The sequence below is a fragment of the Onychomys torridus genome, unplaced genomic scaffold (assembly GCF_903995425.1).
Source record: "Onychomys torridus unplaced genomic scaffold, mOncTor1.1, whole genome shotgun sequence".
Lineage (NCBI taxonomy): Eukaryota > Metazoa > Chordata > Mammalia > Rodentia > Cricetidae > Onychomys > Onychomys torridus.
The window spans coordinates 2022789-2043088 of record NW_023412870.1 but is presented as its reverse complement, the minus strand read 5'-3'; the positions used below and the strand labels follow the sequence as shown (position 1 = coordinate 2043088).

Here is a 20300-nt window from a genome sequence, read left to right as displayed (position 1 = left end):
GCCTCGCCGAGTCCCGGGCGAGGGTAGAGCTGAATGTGGTTTAGTGAGAATGGGGGTGGGGGTGAATTAAGTAACGACAAGTCCCCTTTAATCAATGACTGTGGTGATAAAAAATAAATACTTTTATTGCTCTCGTTACAAATAAGAGACAAACGATCTGCAGCTTGGCAGGCCTGTTGAATGAATGAATGAATGCATCCATTATGAGGGCCGAGCTTTGGCTGTGTCCTGCGGTGAAGGAGAGGTAATACGGACTTGGAAGGAGTCACCAAGGCCTAGTGCTGCGGCGTTCCTGCAGGTTTCGAATGAACCTGGCGTTGATTACGTCCCCACCCACCGTCCAGGGCTGAGCTGATGTATTGGGGACCGCTGCAGCAGCTGTACGCGTAGGTTCCTCCCCAGACCCAAAGGCTAACAAGACCTGATCCTCACTGGACAACCTGGTGGGCAGGGAGACGGAGAGCGGGTTAGAGTCTCCAAGGCCCTAGGTGCCATTTTAATGAAGAGAACACCTGTTGGGTTATAAGGCTGGGACAATTAACACTATACAAACTTCAGCCCTCAGCATGGCAGAGGGAGGCACCAGAGCTCAACCCACGGGGAAGGAGGCTTGTTAGGTAGAAGTGTGGCAACTGGTGCCCAGACATGAGGAGGAAGCATGTGAGAGTACTGTTAGGCAGTGTCCGAGGCGCAGCTGTTAGGGGAGGTGCAGACCTCACCTATCCTCTGCTTCCTGTTCCCCTTGCTTCAGTTCTTGGCTGCCTGTGGAAATACCAGGCATCTGGGGAGACTGTAGTAGTTACGTGTGTGGCCCACTTGATTGGAGAATAAGAGAGAGTGGCCACTTACCTGTACCCAGGGATGAGGTACTGTTTCCCCCATGGCGGCTGTAGTGGCAGCTTTGGGCTGCCAGCCCCTGGGGAGTCACCCTGTAGAAGAAATGGGAGATGATGGGAAGAGGCTCAGGATGAAAGATGGCGTGGAGGGGTCAGAGGAGAGAGGAGGAACAGCATGGGAACAAGGACAGAGGGCAGCTGTCACCCAAGGGTTCCTGTCTAAGCTTTTCCCAGCAAAGGTAGGGGAGGGCTCATTTTATACCTCAAGATTTTTTAACGTGTTGGTTTATTCCCACCTGGGTGGTGTGGTGTGTGATGTGATCCAATTATGTCATAAAAACACGCAGCCAGGTGGTGGTGGCGCACGCCTTTAATCCCAGCACTCGGGAGGCAGAGGCAGGCGGATCTCTGTGAGTTCGAGGCCAGCCTGGGCTACAGAGTGAGTTCCAGGACAGGTGCAAAACTACACAGAGAAACACTGTCTCGAAAAACAAAAAACACTTATGCATGCAAAAAAGAAGTTTGTTGGACCATGTGCCCTGATGTTTGAAAACATAGTTACCTTAAATATAAGATCTCAGACCAGAGGAGAAAGGCCAAATTTAGGAGGAAAGGGCTGTCTTTACAGGAGGATGACAGACTCTGTTGGACTATTATTATTATTATCATTATTGAGGCAGGGTTTCACTATGTAGCTTGGCTGGACTGGAACGTGCTATGTAAATCAGGCTTGATTCAAACTCTTATCAAGATCTACCTGCCTCTGTGTCCTAAGAGCTAGGATTAAAGGCATGTGCCATCATGCCTGGTCCCTGTGGGGATGGTTAGTAGGTAGGACTTGTCTTGAGAGAGCACTGAGGGATTAGTGGGGCAGACATGAGACAGTCCTGAGGTTAATGAATCCCAAGATCCCAGCAAATCTTAACACTTTATCAAGGGCTGGCCAAGGGAAGGAGGCAGAAGTCACTGGGGGAGGGACCTAAAGTTCCCAAGTGGATAGAGAGGTCCACAGAGATTTACTGCAACTCTAGGATAGAACCAGCAATAGAGATGGGGAGGGGGGGGCAGAGCCTCAGGGGGGCGGGGACTCTGAGCTCTGCTGCAGAGCTCAGAGTGGAGAGGACTAGAGACCCCGGGAAATACCGAAGCACAAATGAAGCCGACACCTTAAGCTGTTTTTCACTGAAAATGTCAATTTAGAAAACAGAAGAATCCACACTTTATTGAGACAACAGAGAGGGAGGAGGAAGTGGGGAGAAAGGGAGGTCCTGCTCCCAAGGACTTGAACACAGTAGGGCACCTGATCTACCACACATTCGGGGTGGGGAGAGGAAGGGTCTTTCTGTACCCTGGGCATGGAAGCAGGGAAGGAGAGTTCCTATGGAGAGAAAGGAGTCAGGGCAGCAGAAGAATGACCCCCATCTCATCTCAAGACAATCTCACAAGTCTATTTATGGGGAGGCAGGGAGGATAGAGGGGCATCCAGGATCTAATGGACCAGGCTTATTTTCAGAGACACAGCTACATGGTCCTGGGGCGTTTGCTGAGATCTACTGCCAAGAGACAGACTCAGATTATCTGAGGAAAGTGGGCGTGTCTCTGGGCCTCCTGTAGAGACCTCAAAGCAACATTTGACACATCTACACATCGGAAAGTAAGTTTGGCAACGTAGGGAGGACCCTGCTGGGAAGCCAAGGAGTCTTTGTCCCATCAACTTGGACTGCTCTGAAGCAGAGCTTGCTCACGGGCTGGCATCAGCAGACTAATGGACAGGTTTGTTTGGCAGCAGGATGCAGGATTAGAGCTACCAGTGGGCACTGTGGAGGAAATTATTCATTGACAGGACACTCCTTAAAGGTTTCCCTGGTGGAAGAGGCCCTTGAACCTCTAATGGTCTGGAGTCTGACCATAAGCAGAGAATGTGCTTCTCTAGGGAGTCAGTAGGAGCCATTTAGCCCAAGAGTTCTGGAAACAGAATGGGCTGTCTATGGGAGAATATTCAGAGCACATGTTGGGAGTGTGGGGTGTCTTCTGTGGTAAGAAAAGCTACAAAGTCTTAGGCTATTTAGAACCCTGGCAACCCAGCTGTTCAAGAAAGGGGAAGAAAAAACCTTGATGGAGGAGTGAGTTGCGGGTTTTGGGAAGGAGGAGGGCAAGGGGTAGCTGTCAGTATCGACTCTCATCAGAGCGGGGAAGGGAGCTGTGAGGGATGTTATGGAGGAGGAGGGGAGAGGGAAGGCAGGGAGAGAGAAAAACAGAGATGTCAGAGGTAAAGAAGAAGCTAAGAGGAGACATAAAGCTCTTGGCACAGAGGCCCTTGGCCTTGGAACCCAATGGTTCCTAATCTGTAAGACACATGCCTATCCCTGGCAAATGTAAGACACATGCCTATCCCTGGCAAATGTTAAACCAAGATTCCCCCAGTTTTGAAAGGCTCAGAGCTCCCACCCAGTGGATTCTGTCTTCCCACTCTGTTTTTTTTTTTTTTTTTTTTTTTTTGAGCTGAGGCTCGAACCCAGGGCCTTGTGCTTGCTAGGCAAGCACTCTACCACTGAGGTAAATCCCCAACCCTGTTTTCCCACTCTTTTGATGACCTCATTAACTCTGGTCCATGGCTCCGTACAAAGCACCTCAGATCCTTCACTCTTTTTCCAGACCAATGCTGCAGAAATTTGTGGTTTTGGTAAAGATTTCACTGTTTCACATTTCTGGGGGATTCCCCTTATCCTGTACCATTCCTAACTTCTACATCCCGAGGCTCCCAAACTTGCAGGCCCTATTACCTGGTGCGTCTGCGCTGGGCTGGGCTGCCCCCAGGGTCAGAGGCCAGCAGAAGGCGGGCAGTGGGGTGTGGGGGGCAGAGACGCAGGGAGCGGAGCAGCTCCTGCTCTGGCACAAAGGGTCGGAGGGGACCGCGATCTGGAGAGCTCCCCAGGCTGCTGGAGCGTGGGGGCGGGTGAGCTGGAGGCGTGGCACGGCGAGGGGCCCTGTTCAGGGGCCAAGGAGGTTCCACAGCCACCTTCAGGACTGGGGAGAAGAGGGAAGAGAGTCACAATGACCAAGGTTAGGCAGGAGAAGCAGCTGTAGCCTTCTATTACTGCCATCTGGTTCCCTTCGCTTAACCACTCTTCCCAGGTCCTCATGCCCAGCCAGCCTCCCCCAACCACCACCCCGCCCTACCTCGCTGCTCCCTACCCCACCCTCCTTACATTCTCTGTCACTGGAGGAGTATGGCTTGATGTCTCCCTCTGCCCTTTTTGGTGGCAGCTTCCGTGCTGGAGCTGGTGGTAACAGGGACACAGGAGGTTTTAGGAGATGCACCTTCCACCCCTCCTCCCTGCCACTTCCCCACAGTCCCAAACTTCTCCGACACCACAGCTCCTCCTGGGAATGCCAGTACAGAAGCCAGAAGCCGTGCCTGGCAAAGCCAGCACACCAAAGGGAGTTTCGGGGAGGAATGCTGGAGCACTTTCTGGGAGAGCCAGAAGGAGTAGGCAAAACACAGTTTCAGGAGAAAGATCCAGGGGAGACCAGGGCCTGGGAAACACAGGAAAGGATGGCCAAGGGGAGGCGAGCTCTTACTGTCCATGGGTGTTGTCAGGCCCCCCTGGGGTTCTGGGGCAGTGGAATAGTGCCAGCTGGGCCAGTGAGGACCCTGGGTCCCTCTAGATGAGATGGACAAAGCCCTTGGTTAATTGGGGATTGTTCTGGGGAGGGGAGCAGAGAGGAGGTACAGAACCTCTCCTTCCTGTACCAAAACATATGGAAAGACTGAGGTTTTATTAGGTTTTAAGATAATAAAGGAATGTGGTGACACATGCCTTTAGTCCCTGCACTGGAAAGGTAGAGGCAGGCCTGACAGACATGTCAAGTTTCAGGACAGCCAGAGTTACAGAGTGAGACCCTGTCTCAAACAAGGAGCCAGGCATGGTGGTGTACGCCTTTAATCCCAGAACTCAGGAGGCAGAGGCAGGACAGGCTTTGAGTTCAAGACCACCCTGGTCTACATAACAAGTTCCAAGACAGAGTAACACAGAGAGATCCTGTCTCAACCCCTTCATCCCCCCAAAAAAGAGAAAAAATTGTGGACATCTGCAAAAAGGTTTCAGCAAGTGGAAATTACTGTATGGCAAGAGGCAAGAGTGGGTTACTTCCCTTTCTTCTTCTTTTTTTTTTTTTTAAAGATTTATGTATTTATTATGTATACAGTGCTGTGTCTGCATGGCCAGAAGAGGGCACCAGATCTCATTATAGATGGTTGTGAGCCACCATGTGGTTGCTGGGAATTGAACTTAGAACCTCTGGAAGAACAGCCAGTGCTCTTAACCTCTGAGCCATTCTCTCCAGCCCCACCCCACTTTTTTTTTTTTTTTTTAAGATTTATTATTTATTTATTATGTATACAGTGTTCTGCCTGAATATATGGCTGCAGGCCAGAAGAGGGCACCAGATCTCATTATACATGGTTGTGAGCCATCATGTGGTTGCTGGAATTGAACTCAGGACCTCTGGAAGAGCAGCCAGTGCTCTTAACCGCTGAGCCGTCTCTCCAGCCCCTCCTTTCTTAGGTTCTGCATCACAAACAAGAATGGAGAACCCAATCAGCCCTCTGTGGATCTGCATCCATCCCAGATGGTAACATGACCTCACTGCCTGCTGGACAGTAGCCTCCAAAACCACCACAGGTCATGGACATGATGGGCCTCTGGGAGCCTGGGCTGACACTAATAAAGAGCAATGAGCTGTTCTTCATCTTCATCTTCCTTTTTTTGTTTGTTTTGGTTTTTCGAGACAGGGTTTCTCTGTGTAGCTTTGCGCCTTTCCTGGGACTCACTTGGTAGCCCAGGCTGGCCTTGAACTCAGAGATCCTCCTGGCTCTGCCTCCCGAGTGCTGGGATTAAAGGCGTGCGCCACCACCACCCGGCGCAATGAGCTGTTCTTTGGGCCACTGTTACTCCTTTTCTAGATCAAGGGGTACTAACCACAAGGCTACCCCAGGAAGAAGGCCACTCTGTGCCACGCAGCACACTATTGGTGAAGGCTGTGCCCTCTCCCTGAGGATGTACTTGGGGAGGGAGAAGGGGAGGCAGGAGGCAGCCTGTGAGTTTTACTCCAAATAGGTTTATTTATTTACTTTGGTTTTTTTGGAGACAGGGTTTCTCTGTATAGCCCTGGCTGTCCTGGAACTTTGTAGACCAGGCTAGCCTTGAACTCATAGAGGATTACATGCCGCTGTCTCTCGAGTGCTGGGATTAAAGGCGTGCGCCACCATGCCCAGCCAGGTTTAATTATTTTTGAAAAAATATTTTTCGGAGCTGGAGAGATGGCTCAGCAGCTAAGAGCATAAGCTGCTTCTTCCAGAGGTTCTGAGTTCAATTCTCAGCACCCACATGGTGGCTCACAGCCATCCGTAATGAGATCTGGCATACATGCAGAATACTGTATACATAATAAATAAATAAATCTTTTAAAAAATATTTTCGCCAGGCGGTGGTGGTGCACGCCTTTAATCCCAGCACTCAGGAGGCAGAGGCAGGCAGATCTCTGTGAGTTCAAGGCCAGCCTGGGCTACCAAGTGAGTTCCAGGAAAAAGGTGCAAAGCTACACAGAGAAACCCTGTCTCGAAGAAAAAAAAATTTCTTTTAAGGCAGGATCTCATATGTAGCTCTGGCTAGCCTAGAGCTTGCCATGTAGACTAAGCTAGCTCCAAACTCATATAGTGCTACCTGCCTTGGCCTCCTGAAAGCTGAGATCAAAGGCCTGTGTCACCATGCCAGGTAAAAATGTTATAAATTGAGAGCGTTGGACTTTGGACTGTTCACATCACTATGTCATGAATAGAAATCAAAGGACTCTTGGGCTCACTTGCCTGTTGCTCCCTGGCTGACAGAGCCTGAAGAATTTACAGAGTAATCTGATTTTGGCCTGTTTTGAGGGAGCTGACCTAGTCAAGAGGCTGTGTTGACATCAGTGGACACTCAAGCTCTGAAGGGGCTTAAAGAGAACCCTTGCTGAGAGCAGGGCCAGGTGCACCTGGGCAGTGAACAGTGTGGTTAGAGCATGTGCTTCAGCATTAGCAGGATCCAAGTTCTTCCCAGTTATACAATGCACTAGCTGCCAGCAGGGCCATGGAAACAGAAGGGGCTGCTGGATATGTGGGTGGCTTTTGGGTGTTCTAAAGTGCCAGCAGATAGCACTGCACACTTCAGAACCTCTGGAGAAACCGGACGTCACGGCCCTTTAATTCCACCCAGTCCGTGCAGGATTTACCAGCAGGCGTGGGATCGACCTCCGAAGCACGAGAGTGTCGAGTTGCCCTCAGAGAGGGAGTTGGGGGCCCTGTGAGGAAGGAAGAGGTGGTGGCCCTCAGTGGGGGCCAGTGGGGCCAAGAGCCCACCTCTTTCCTTTCTTTCCCCCTTCCCAACTACTAGACCAACACAAGGTAAGGGAACTTACGGTGCTGATGGGCAAAGAAGCCTTCAAAGATCACGAAGTTGTTCACCTGGAAGAGGAAGTAAACAAGGCACATGGTCCACTCAATCTCAGCACACAGTAGGTTCAGAACCCTTGCCAGGAAGACCATATGGGCGGGCATTGATGTAGCTCAGCTAGTAGAGTGCTCACCTACCATCCATGAAATCCTGGGCTTAAGCCTCAGCACCACATACGTTAGGTCCAGTGCCACATGCCTGTCACCCTAGCACTTGAAAGGAGGATCGACTTCAAGGTTATCCTCAGCTACACAGAAAGCTGGAGGCCAGCCTGGGCTACAAGAGACTCTGCCCCAAGAAACAAAAACTAGGGGCTAGAGAGATGGTTCAGTGCTTAAGAGCACTAGCTGCTCTTGCAGAAGACTTATTGCCCAGCATCCAACATGGCAGCTTACAACTATCTGTAACTCCAGTCCCAGGGGATCCAACACCCTTTCTGACCTCCTCCATGGGTACTAGGCACACCCATACTGCACATGTATTCATGCAGGCAAAATATTCATACACAGAATAGCCAGGCAGTGGTGGCACATGGCTTTTCTCCCAGCAGAGGGAGAGGTGGCCAGCTGGTCTACAGTCAAGAGGACAAAACTGAAGCCTAACACTTCCTGTTTTCAGAACTTACTATTGAACCACAGAAATCAAAAACAGAAGGATCCAAGAGCTAAAAACACATGAATATACAGTATGAAAGTGGCCTAGGACAGATGTCAATCAACAGAACAGAATCAAAGGTCCAGAGATGACAAACATATGTGTCCATGGTCAACTGATTTTCAACAAAGGCACCAAAATCATTCAACAGAGATTAAGCAAATGTTTCTTTAAGAAATGGTGCTTGGAAAAATGAATATCCACAAGCAGAGTTATTATCATAGCACAGATGCAAAGTAACTCAAGGGGCTGGGGAGATACTGCTCTTCTGGGTCCCTTCCATTCCCAGCATCCACATGGCAGCTCACAACCATCTGTAATTCCAGGGGATCCAACTCCCTATTCCCACCTCTGCAGATACTGCATGCACATGGTACACATACATACATGCAGTACTCAAACATACATCTTAAACAGAGCTCACATGACGCCTGCTAATAATAATATTTTACAGAACACCTGTTGGTATTACTTTAAGCTAACTGCTCCACTTGTCCACAGTAAGCAGAAAGTGTCCGATGTGAAGAATGTGCCCCTTCCACTGTTCTGTTTTTTTAAGGTGGTCTCACTCTGTACCTCCCTCCGGTCTGGAATTCACTCTGTAGACCAGGCTACCCTCACACTCACAGAGATCTCCTTGCCTCTTCCTCCTGAGTGCTGGGACAAAAGGCATTCGCCACCACCTCCCAGCTGTGACTGTGCTTTTCACTCAGTTAAAAACCAAAGCCTTTACAGTGACTTGTGTGGCCCTCAGTGGGCTCCCACCTCCTGTATTCATCACCTCTGTACTGGCCGTCACCTCGCTCTGGACAATGCACCACCACACATTTGCTTCATGCTGTTGCACTAATGGACTAGCTTCTCGGTGACGCTTCCTCCAACATCTCCCTTGCACCTGTGAAGTCCCTCCCCTGCCAGGACTGGTTTCATTTTCTCAAAACACCCTTGAATGCTGTTTTTTTTTTTTTTAAACAGTGTCTCTCTAGGAAGTCCTGGAACCCAACATTCAGACCAGGCTGGTCTTGAATTTAGAGAGCTGCCTGCCTCTGCCTCCCCAGTGCTGGGACTAAAGAGGTGCACCACCTTGCCTGGCCCTAGAATACATTATGTTTGTCTGGTTCCACATTTAGAAAGCAGATTCTTTGGTTTGGTTACATATTCCTAATGCCCACAACAGTGTCAGACACACAGTAAATGTTCGTTGAATGTATTAGTAATGTGTCTCTAACCTCACAAAGTCACCCTCCCATGATCCACCAAGCCCCCGAGGACTGAGATGTCTATTATTTTAGATCTCCCATAAATGTTGACTAATGAGAAACACCCTGTATGAGAACAAGGTGGAAATGAGCTGCTTATGTTTGGGGATGAAAATGAAGTGCAGTAACCACCTATGTCCAGGTGTGGTGGAAAACTCTGGAAGTAGAGGCAGGATAATCTTTATGGTTCACAGCCAGTGTGACTTCATAGATAGCTCCAGGACAGTCAAAGCTACACAGAGACCCTGTCTCAAAAAACCAACCACAGGAAGAAAGGAAGAAGCCCTGGTAAAGGATGACAGGCTATGATGCGGCTCAGAGGCTAAGAACCCTTACTACTTTGCAGAGGACCCAGGTTAGGTTCTCACCCCTCTGGCTTCAATGGGACTTACTGTATACACATATTCTCATGTAGGCACACTCACATACACATACATCTAAACACAGAATGGATAACTTTAGAAAAGAATAAAAATAACAAGTGGGCATGGTAATATGGCAGTTAGGAGTCTGGGGCAGGATCACTGTGAGTGTAAAGGCATCCTGGGCCACGCTGGGAGTTTCAGGTCAGTTGCAGTTACAGAATGAGATGCTGTCTAAACACAGGCCAGCAGAAATCCCCTAAGACTGACTGTGGTGGAGGCAGAGGTAGGTGGATCTCTGTGAGTTCCAGGCTAGCCAACACTATACCATGAGACCCTCTCAAAAATAAGTCTCTCAAAACAACAAAAAAGCAGTGCATAGTGGTACATGCCTTTAATCCCAGCACTCTGAGCAGAGGCAGGTGGATTGCTATGAGTTTGAAGCCAGCCTTAGCTACATAGTGAGACCGTTTCAAAAAAAAAAAAAAAGGTGGTGCTCTGGACACATGTACATATAAGCAAAGCTAAAAGGACTCAATAGATTACACACACACACACACACACATATATATATATATATATGTAATATGTATATGTATGTATATACACACACATCTATGTACATATACATGTACATATAACAATAATAGAGAAGAGATAATTGGGGAGAAGGGGACATGGGAGAAGTTGGAGAGGTGACAGTGCTGTAGATACAGAGCTCATGTAGGAAGTTCTCAAAAAAGAAAAAAGCTGAGGTGGTGGTAGATCCCTCTAATCCCAGCACTCTGGAGGCAGAGGCAGGTGGATCTCTGTGTGCTTCAGGCCGGGCTGCTCTACAAGGCGAGTTCCAGGACAGCCAGAGTGACCCAGTGAGACTTTATTTGAAAATATTAAAAGAAAATTAGAGGCTGAAGAGAAGGCTCAGCAGTTTAGAGTGCATGCTGCTCTTGCAAAGGGCTGAGGTTCAATCCCCAGCACATGGTGGCTCACAACCATCTGTAACTCCAGTTCCAATGGTCTGACACCCTCTTCTGACCTGTTTGTACAGGCATGACATGGTTCACATATACACATGTGGGCAAAAACATTCATACACATAAAATGAAATGTCTAAAACAACAACAAAACAATCCAAGGTAGGACTGCTCAGATGTCTCAAGGGTAAAGGCACTTGCTGACCCTGAGTTCAATTCTCAGAACCCATGTGGTAGAAGGTCCAAACTGATTCTCACATCTTTCATCTCCACACATCAACTGGAATGCATAGTAAGAAAATAAATGTAATTTTTTCAAAAAGGGGAGTAGAGACGTAATTCAATGGCAGAGCACATGTATAGCATGCCCAAGGCCCTAGCTCTGATCCCTAGCACCACAAAAGGATCGGTCAGTCTAATGGGATTGCTCAGGGAGATGAGGTGCTGCCTCTGTGCAGAGCCTCTAACCTGCGGGACTGTGGTCTCCAGGTTGTAGTGCTTGTTCAGGAACTTGAGCAGCTTTGGTGACGGTCGATCAATGGCCAGCTGGTGTGGTTCAACTCGCTCTTTCTGTGGGAAATGGGAGACTTGGGGGCAGAGGGTGGTGGGGAGCATGCTAGCAGGAAATTGGGACCCTCGCAAGGGAACATGAAGAACATGGATCACTGTGAGGCAGGCAGCAGGGCCTCCGGGAGTCCCAGGGTGAGGAACTGGTTGGTACCTGTAACATATACTGAAAGAGTTCTCGACCGTGGCCATGTCGCTGCACTGACTCGTGGATGTAAAAGTCCAGAATGCAAAGCGGTTCTACCTCATTGTGAGCTTCTCGGTCATCCTACAAGGTGAAGAACAACACATCTTTTTAGGAGCCAGGCATCTGTTACCCACCTCACCCCATCCTTCTCCACACTTCTCTGGCATCAGGGCTTACAAATGCCCAGTCTGCAGCAACACTCACCAGTACAAAGAGCTTCTTGTATCCAACTTTGAGGAAACCAATAATGGCTCCTTTCCCTGCCCTGTGGGAGGGGAAAAACAATGAACCAGCAGCAACTGTCTGGGAGAGATAGTAAAAGGAAGCAGGACAGCTTAGGAGAAGTAAGGGTTTGATTCAGACAGAAGAGCAACAGAACTCACGATCGGGCCGAAGTGTCCTTTAGTATATAAACAACATGGCGGTTACTCTGCATTCTACAAGCACTGGTAATGGGCGCAGGGAGGTGCTGGGCCTGCAGAGAGGAAGACAGAACTTTGTACGGGCCCCTGATCTGCCACCCCAATTTACCTTTCCTAGTCCCAGAGGTGCCCCATACCTTGGCAGAGGCCTTGCCCAGTTCATCTAGAATAGTCATGATTTGCTGCTGCAGATCCACACTACAGAGAGAGGTCAGTCAGATACTTGCTGGGGGTTACAGCATCCCAGGAGTTACTCCTGGCAGCCTGCTTAACTCCCACCCAGGCTCTTCCATGGGGGTCTCTGACTTTGCTGGGAACTCATCTCCCACCTCACCCCTCCAGATCCAAACTTCTGCTTCACAGCTCCCATCTTAAGATCACTGTGGGGCACTAGGAAAGCCGGGTCACCCATAGTCTCTAGTTGAGGTCACATTGGGCCAAGGGATGAAAGGCTAAGGATGTAGGCCGCTTAACCCAGCTAGTTCTAGGGTTAAAGGTCACAAAAAAAAAGGGGGGCTGTGAACGCAAGAATGGCCAGTAGTCAGCGAGAAGGGGGCGTGGTGCCTTAACCAGATTTGGCGAGGAACCGGGACAGAAGGGGTACGGGGCGGGTTTGAAATGTCACCGGGCCGGCGTTGTGGTTCCGGGTCGGCGGGCCGGAGGCCGCAGGTGCTGGTCCAGCACGGTGATCCGCTCCGGGAACAGCGCATCCACATCGAACGGGAACTCCATGGCCCATTGTGCGGGACCGGACACGCCCCACACAACGTCACTTCCGCCACCAGGGGCGCAAAGCCTGTCTTTATTTCCAGGACCCGCCTCCAGGGATCGCCCCGCCCCACAGCAGGGTCCAGCAGCTTGGGAGACCCCATACTTCTGGTCAAACCTGAGGTCCCCCTAGCAACAGGACTCCTTGAAGGTCTGTGCCCGAAGTGCCATGGCGACCAAGCACTTTTCACCAGGGCCTCACAGTGAACAGCTGAGGGGACCCACAAGACAGAACGGCCTTTATACACGCTTTCCTTGCTGGAGTTACAGGCAGGGTGAGTTAAGACTGAACACCTCCCACCTCACAGCAGCACCCCATCTCATACACTTCACCCCCATGTTCTGCAAAGTCAGCCCAAAGGAAACCGGGGACACAGAGAGACAGCTTTATTGCAGAAAAGCTGTGCCAGCAGGTTTAACACAGGGACACAGTATCAAGGGCACACACGAAGAAGAGTCTCCTGTTCATGTCTGAACCCTTCCAGCCAGTTTCCCATGTGCATCGAGACCTCTCCTCAACCTCAGACGTGTCTGTCCTCTTCAGCAATCACGTCCTCTTCAGGGTCTGTCAGAAGAGGACCGACTGACTCCCTTAGTCCCCGACTTCTTCCCTAGCTCACAAGCTCTAAGCACTCTGGGAGCTCATCTGCTCAGTGGAGGTTTCTGCTGGTGGTGTAGTGGGCAGCACCTCGGGCATGGACTCAGGTGGGGGACCACTTTCTTCTAGGAGATTTCCTTGGTAGAGCCGGCGAAGGCGGGACAGTTCTCGCTCTGGTGGCTGCTGCCAGCTGTACCATGGGTACCAAGGTTGGCCTGACAATAATGTGGGGGCCGGTGGAGTAACACTGACAGCCCCATGGATAGCACGGAAGTCAGCGTCTCGGGGCTCAACCTGGGGAACGTAGTGACTGAGGAGACCTAAGGGATGAAGGGAATAACGAGGGTGAGGAAGTGAGGAAAGGCAGTTGAGAGCAAAGACAAAAAGAGATACCACCAAAACAAACACACAAGAGACACCACAGATGGAGGGCCAATCAGGACTGTCAGGGCCGTCAGGCACACTTCAGCAGGCCATGTACTGCACAACCAGCCAAGGAGACAAAGAACAGGAAAGGCACTGCCTGGGCTCTCTCCCCTGCAAAGCTGCATTCAGTCAGTGTATACACTACTCAAGGGCACCCTTCATTCATCTGTGCAAAGGCGCTGCGTAAGCCAGGTCAGAAGACTACAGAGGGGCAGAACACAGAACACAAGACTGTCAAGATTCAGGAGACAGAGTACAGTGAGGAAAGAAACGTTTCTTCCTTCGTGTTTGAGACAGCGTCTCAGAATGTAGTCCTGGTAGTCTGAATTTGCAGATGGGACTACAGACTCCAGCACCACACACCCAATTCGGAAGAAACTCTAGGAGTACGTTCTCAGAGACAGAGCACACAAGCACCTTCCAGTCCAAGTCACTTTGCTACACCTAAGAAAACCTTGCCTCCTTGCTCTCACTTACCACACTCCCTGGCTTTCTGGATGGCCTGGGTCAGCTTCTTATGCTGCTTCATACAGACCCCTACAGAGAGAAAAATGAACTCGGAGCACATCCCCCAAAGTAGAGTTAGCAAGTCTTCTATACAGAGACAGCTAGCTCATCATGGAGGAGCTGACTTTACTTAATGACCTCTGCCCCCGACCTTCCCACACAGCCAGTTTCCATCTGCCCCATCTGTAGCTGCCTGAGAGCTAGATGAGGACCTCCGATGACTAGCCACTAGAGAGATGTCATTGAACGTGATAAAGTCTGCAGATGGGCCTGAAGACGATTCAATGGGCAAGTGCAGGCAAGGCTGACTTGTGCAATCCAGAGAAAGATCCCGTAAGGTAAGAAGTGATTTCAAATTAGGGAATGTGATAAGAATAGTAGTAATTAGCTGGGCCTTTAATCCCAGCACTTGGGAGGCAGAGCCAGGTGGATCTCTGTAAGTTCGAGGACAGCCTGGGCTACAGAGCAAGATCCAGGACAGGAACTAAAATTACACAGAGAAACATTGTCTTGAAAAACAAAACAAAGTAACAAAAAGAATAGCAGTAATTATCCTATTTCCATTCTGGAGACTGATGGTAAAAACTTCCTCACAAAAGGAACTTATCACAGGCTCATGCTCCTCCCCATAAATAGTGAGTTCAGGTTATTCTTGCTCTTTAGGTCCTTCCATCTCTGTCTATGATATATGACATTCAGCTCTGCTACTGTTACCTGAAGCAGATGTAGACCATATGAAAAGCTGGACATGGCCACAGGCCACCAAGGGTAAAAATAGAGATAGTCCTGAACTGTTAAACTTAGTTGTTTTTCTTACTCTTTTTGGTTTTTTGGTTTGCTTTTTAAATTTTTTTTTTTTAAAGACAGGGTTTCTCTATGTAGCTCTGGCTGCCTTGGAACTCACTATGGAGACCCGGCTGACCTCAAACTCACAGGGATCAGCCTGCCTCTGCCTCCACCTTCCCAGTGCTGGGATTAAAGGCATGGTTTACCTTTCAAAGCACATTCTTTTGGTTTTGTTTTGTTTTTTTGAGACAGGGTTTCTCTGTATAGCTTTGGAGGCTATCCTGGAACTCACTCTGTAGATCAGGCTGGCCTCAAATTTACAGAGATCCGCGTGCCTCTGCCTCCCGAGTGCTGGGACTAAAGGAATGCTCCACCACTGCCAAGCTCAAAGCACATTTAGACAGTGGCTTACCAAGAGGCTCACCTTAGTCTTTTGTGTACATGTAACTGTTTTAGCCTAATGGGTATCCTCATGAAATACAGTCTCCAAAAGCGTCAATCACACTTCTGTGTGCTATATATAGGAGCAATCAAGCATCTACCACCCAACAGCATAAACCAGGAGTGCTCCAAGGAAAATCTACAGCGGTATTAACAGCAATCCCAAGCTAACCTGTATATGGGGCGTGGAAGATCATACCGGTGTGGGCGCAAACAAATTGTTCCAAGAGTTTCACATTCTGCAGGAAAGAGATAAAAACAAATGTGCAGAGGTGGTCAAGACCTCTGGAGGCTGAGTGTAGACACCTTATACATCCACATAGCCCGTCGTGGTGGCATACCCAATAGAACATGATGAAAAAGCAAACACAGAAGGATGATGAGTTTGAGGTCAGCCTGGGCTACATCTTGTTGTATTAATCCCAGCACTTAGGAGGCGGAAGCAAGGCAGATCTCTGTGAGTTCAGGGCCAGCCTCATAGCTGCACTTGACTGCTCTATGCCTCTCTAGATGCCTCCTTCAGCTTTAGCCTTCCCAATTCACTTCACACACACGTCCTACATTCTATCACTGAGTTATGGAGAAGCACGTTCCCAAATTTCCACCTTTGGGCATAAGTTGGGGATAGTCATCAGGGTCCTAGAAATCACCTAGAAATGATGACATGATGGATATGTAATAAGTAATACAATAGCATGCTGAATATAGTGCATAAAATACAGCATGTAACGAAGAGCAATTTAATAGTTCTAATTACATGAAACAACCGGTAAACAGGAGCACTGAAGATAGTAGACACCACCACCAGCCCCAGCCCAGTCATTGCTTCTTTTTGTAACTTACATAATGAGACTGGGAAGGCATCCTCTAGGATGTGCTAGAAGGATATGAACCCTCATCTGCAGATGTAACCGTCTTGTTAAATAAGAAACACAGAGCCAATTGCAGAGTTAAAAGCCAAGAGGTTAGAGCATTAGCTGAGAGCTGAAAACCTTACCCTTCACTGCTGCTCTGTCTCATCATCAGACTGACACTCAGTATCCCCGGCTTCCTCAATGCCCAATTTGGGCTCCTGTAAACATCTTTACAATCTTTACTATTCACTAAGAAGCAAGCTTCAGCCAGGCACAGTTGGTGCACGCCCTTAGTCCCAGCACTCAGGAGGTAGAGGCAGGTGGATCTCTGTGAGTTCGAGGCCAGCCTGGTCTACAGAGCAAGTTCCAGGTCAGGCTCCAAAGCTACAGAGAAACCCTGTCTTAAACAAACAAACAAACAAACAAACAAACAAAAACCCCAAAAGCAAACAAAAGAGAAGCAAGCTCCATCATTTTGAAGGCTTTTGTGTGTGTGGGAGGACCTATTCTACTCTGTAGCTCCTTTCGTATCTGTCACCTAGCTGTAGCTGGAGAGCTTCTCTCCAGGTGCCACCAAGCCCAGGTCCCAGCATCTCACTGAACACTGGGAGGACAAGGAAATGACAACAAAGCAAGGTGGTGATTGCAGAACTCAGCTTGCAGAGGCAGGACAGTGAGTTGGGGTCAGCTTGGGCTACAGAAACAGATCTTTCTCAAAAGAGCAAAACGAAGCAAAGTTCCTGTCCCCAAAAACAGGGCAATATATTTGCTAATAATTAGATAAAAATAGGGTTCTTTCCCTTGAACTCCTCCTGTCTTTGGAAGCGTTTCCTTCATAAATTCTCCCCCCTCCCATCCCCGAGATCTCTGTGAGTTCGAGGCCAGCCTGGTCTACAAAGCGAGTCCCAGGAAAGGCACAAAGCTACACAGAGAAACCCTGTCTCAAAAAACAACAACAACAAAAACAAAAAACAAACAAACAAAAAAACATTAACCTTTGAGCTACGTGTGGTTATCATCACACACCTGTAACTTACAGCCCTTAGGAAGGCAGGAGGATCAGAAGTTTAACTGCATAGCAAGCTGGAGATCACTTGGGACACTTAGACCCTGTCTCATCCTATCTTCCTGCTTAACCACTGGGCATCATCCCCAGGAGAAGTGAACTTTCTTTCCCTTTCTTTTTGTAACAGGTGGGGTAGATTATGGCAGGGCCTGGAACTTGGAACTTAAATTTTTTTCTTTAGCCTTGCCAGTGTGGGATTACAGACTAACTTAGGCTGCTTTCAAATATGTGTCTTTTTGTTTGTTTTTTCAACAATGGTTTCTCCACGTAGCAGAGACTGTTCTCAAAGTCATAAATCTGCTTGCCTCTGCCTAGTGCTGGGATTAAAGGCTTGCACCATTGAGCCCAGCTCAAATACATGTTTTCTGTACTTAGAATTTAGAATACGAATTTTTGTTGTTGTTGTTGTTGTTTTTTGTTTTTCGAGACAGGGTTTCTCTGAGTTTTGCGCCTTTCCTGGATCTTGCTTGGTAGACCAGGCTGGCCTCCAACTCACAGAGATCCGCCTGGCTCTGCCTCCCAAGTGCTGGGATTAAAGGCGTGCCCCACCACTGCGCCCAGCAAATTTTTTTTTTTTAAGATTTATTTATTGCCGGGCGGTGGTGGAGCACGCCCTTAATCCCAGCACTTGGGAGGCAGAGGAAGGTGGATCTCTTCTCTGTGAGTTCGAGGCCAGCCTGGTCTACAGACTGAGTTCCAGGACAGGTTCTAAAGCTACAGAGAAACCCTGTCTCGAAAAACAAACAAACAAACAAACAAAAATATTATCATTTATACAGAAGAGGGCACCAGATCTCATTACAGATGGTTGTGAGCCATCATGTGGGTGCTCGGAATTGAACTCAGGACCTCTGGAAGAGCAGTTGGTGCTCTTAACCTCTGAGCCATCTCTCCAGCCCTAAACCTTTGCACTAAAATCCATAGTAGAGGGTGAAACCCAGAAAGAGGATGTTTTCATATTGGCAGTCATTGGGATTGTACAGGTATAGGAATACAAAAGAGTGTGAGACACCTCTGATGATCTCTTCAGCACTACAGAGGATCCAAATCCTAGTTACAGATAAAAAATTCTGCTTACCCTGAAGTCAACATGCAACTTGTGATCCCGGCAGATAGGACAAGGATTTCCAGCAACTTTATTTTTACGCTGTAGAGAAGAAACTGGTCGTTAAAGATACAAAACATAGTCACAAAAAGGATTGATACTGCCTTCCCCATGCCATGGCCTCCTCTTCACATCCAATCAAAATGAAAACCTTAAAAACTTACAATACATGTCTTTCGGGTCCGCTGTGGAGGTACACCACCTTTGTGATTGCGGCGGTAGTCGACCCAAATGGGGCGAGAACCATAGCGGTTCTGGTACTCTGAAATAAAGACCAGATGAGTTTGTTTATGATGGAGGTGGCAGGGATCTTCTCTAGCCACTTACTTCAGGCCACATCTTCCCTTGCTTCCCCCCAATCTGGGGTACCTTCTGAATCCAGGTATTTCCAAGGTTCATTCTCATAAGGGGAAACAGGAAGTGAGGATGGAGAACCTTCTTCAGGAGGACCATTGGAGCAAAGAGTCCGGAGGGGAACCTATAAAGAAAGAAAAATGAGGATGAGTTTCAGGAAAAGAATGCAATTATTTGGTTTATTATACTTTGGGGAGAGAGGTGGAATGTGTGTCCAAAATATCAGAGTAATTCAGCAGGAAGAGACACAAAAGTAGCATTTCTTCCCGGGGCGGAGCAGTGGCGGCACACCTTTAATCCCAGCACTCAAGTGGCAGAGGCAGGCCAATCTCTGTGGTTCCAGGCCAGCCTGTGCTACAGAGTGAGTCCCAAGAAAGATGCCAAAGTTATACAGAAAAACCCTGTCTCGAAAAACAAAAACAACAAAAAAATTGACCCGGGCAGTGGTGGCACACGCCTTTAATCCCAGCACTTGGAGGCAGAGGCAGGCGGATCTCTGTGAGTTCAAAGCCAGCCTGGTCTACAAAGTGAGTTCCAGGAAAGGCGCAAAGTTACATAGGGAAACCCTTGGTGGGCATTAGTTGGATCTGGTGGAAGAGAGAAAAATGTCTAACCCTTTCAAAATAATAGAAATGAGATTTACGGAGAGCAGGGGATGCATGAGACATGGGAGAAAAACACAAAGACACTGAGCTGACCAGTTTCATAAAATGCTGCAGGTCAGCATTCCATCGGGCAAAACAAAATTTGAGTGCTAACGCCAGCTTTAAAGCTATCAAGCCTGTCATTACTTCGGTTGTGACCCGCCACCACTCTTCAGTCCCACTTTAGGGAGTGTCGCCGTGACAAGCCTTCAAGCTAATTCTCCCTTCCCTGCCACGAAACTCCAGGGTGGTGAGTACCTCAGGCGAGAGGGTAACTTCAATGCAGGGAGAATTAAACGCTCATGTACCCTTTGAAAAGACACTGACCTTAGCAGGTGGAGTAGGGAGTGGGTGGGTCGTGCTTGTAACACCATAATGGGGGAGGTGAAGGCAGAAAGATCAGGAGCTCAAGGTCACTTACGAGGTCAACCTGAGCTGTAAGTGACTGTCTCTGGAACAGTGGCGTTTTTATAAAAATTACACTTGGGATCCTTTAACACCAGGACATTTCCTGGCGGGCACCACCTCAGATTCCAACCACGTAGTTAAAGGTCAGTTGCGCATGTCTAGGAGTAATCCACCGGCCTAATTCTTCTGCCTATGGTACTTGGAGATGACAATGACACGTACCTCTGGCTTCCCCTAAGGCTCAGTATTAGAAAACGCGCGCCGTGGGGGACAGAGGGGGGCGCACGACCAAGACGTAAGCATGTGGGAAGAGCTGTGACCCTTGACTCCCCTCGGCGGAGCGAAGGTCGAACGTAGAGGCACCATGGGGATGCCGAGAAAGTCCTCCGAGGTGTTACCTGAACTCCATAGGAACTCCGCAAGAGGTTAGGGAGCCGCCTCAGAAGCGTGTGCGGGAAGGCGGCAGCCATCTTGACGCACGCCCGACGTACGGGCGGCCGGAAGGAAGAGCGACTGCGCATGTTCGGGACACGAACGGGGGCGGGGCCAAGGCCTAGCCTCGCAATGCGGAAGGCGGATGTTCACGTGCGT

General features: G+C 48.9%; 2 protein-coding genes across 9 annotated transcripts; both read right to left on the bottom strand.

Moving 5' to 3' along the window:
• Positions 1–104: 104 nt before the first annotated feature.
• Positions 105–12511, bottom strand: Atat1 (alpha tubulin acetyltransferase 1). 8 transcript variants are annotated; one of them, XM_036176413.1, is made up of 13 exons: positions 12378–12505; positions 11890–11950; positions 11714–11805; positions 11535–11595; positions 11298–11411; positions 11045–11146; positions 7293–7338; positions 7107–7175; positions 4046–4117; positions 3620–3863; positions 850–929; positions 720–762; positions 105–440 (listed from the first exon to the last, which is right to left on the bottom strand). In XM_036176413.1, the coding sequence occupies exons 1-13, from the start codon at positions 12482–12484 to the stop codon at positions 266–268; spliced, it is 1266 nt and encodes a 421-aa protein (XP_036032306.1). In that variant the 5' UTR covers positions 12485–12505; the 3' UTR covers positions 105–265. The 8 variants fall into 8 exon arrangements, with proteins under 8 accessions (XP_036032306.1, XP_036032307.1, XP_036032309.1 ...); XM_036176414.1 differs by lacking the exon at positions 12378–12505 and adding an exon at positions 12082–12371; XM_036176416.1 differs by lacking the exon at positions 12378–12505 and adding an exon at positions 12087–12148.
• Positions 12512–12890: 379 nt separating this feature from the next.
• On the bottom strand, positions 12891–20256 carry Mrps18b (mitochondrial ribosomal protein S18B). The gene is made up of 7 exons (XM_036176340.1): positions 20108–20256; positions 18673–18781; positions 18468–18565; positions 18277–18345; positions 15451–15517; positions 14022–14081; positions 12891–13438 (listed from the first exon to the last, which is right to left on the bottom strand). The coding sequence occupies exons 1-7, from the start codon at positions 20228–20230 to the stop codon at positions 13146–13148; spliced, it is 819 nt and encodes a 272-aa protein (XP_036032233.1). The 5' UTR covers positions 20231–20256; the 3' UTR covers positions 12891–13145.
• Between the last annotated feature and the right edge of the window lie 44 nt (positions 20257–20300).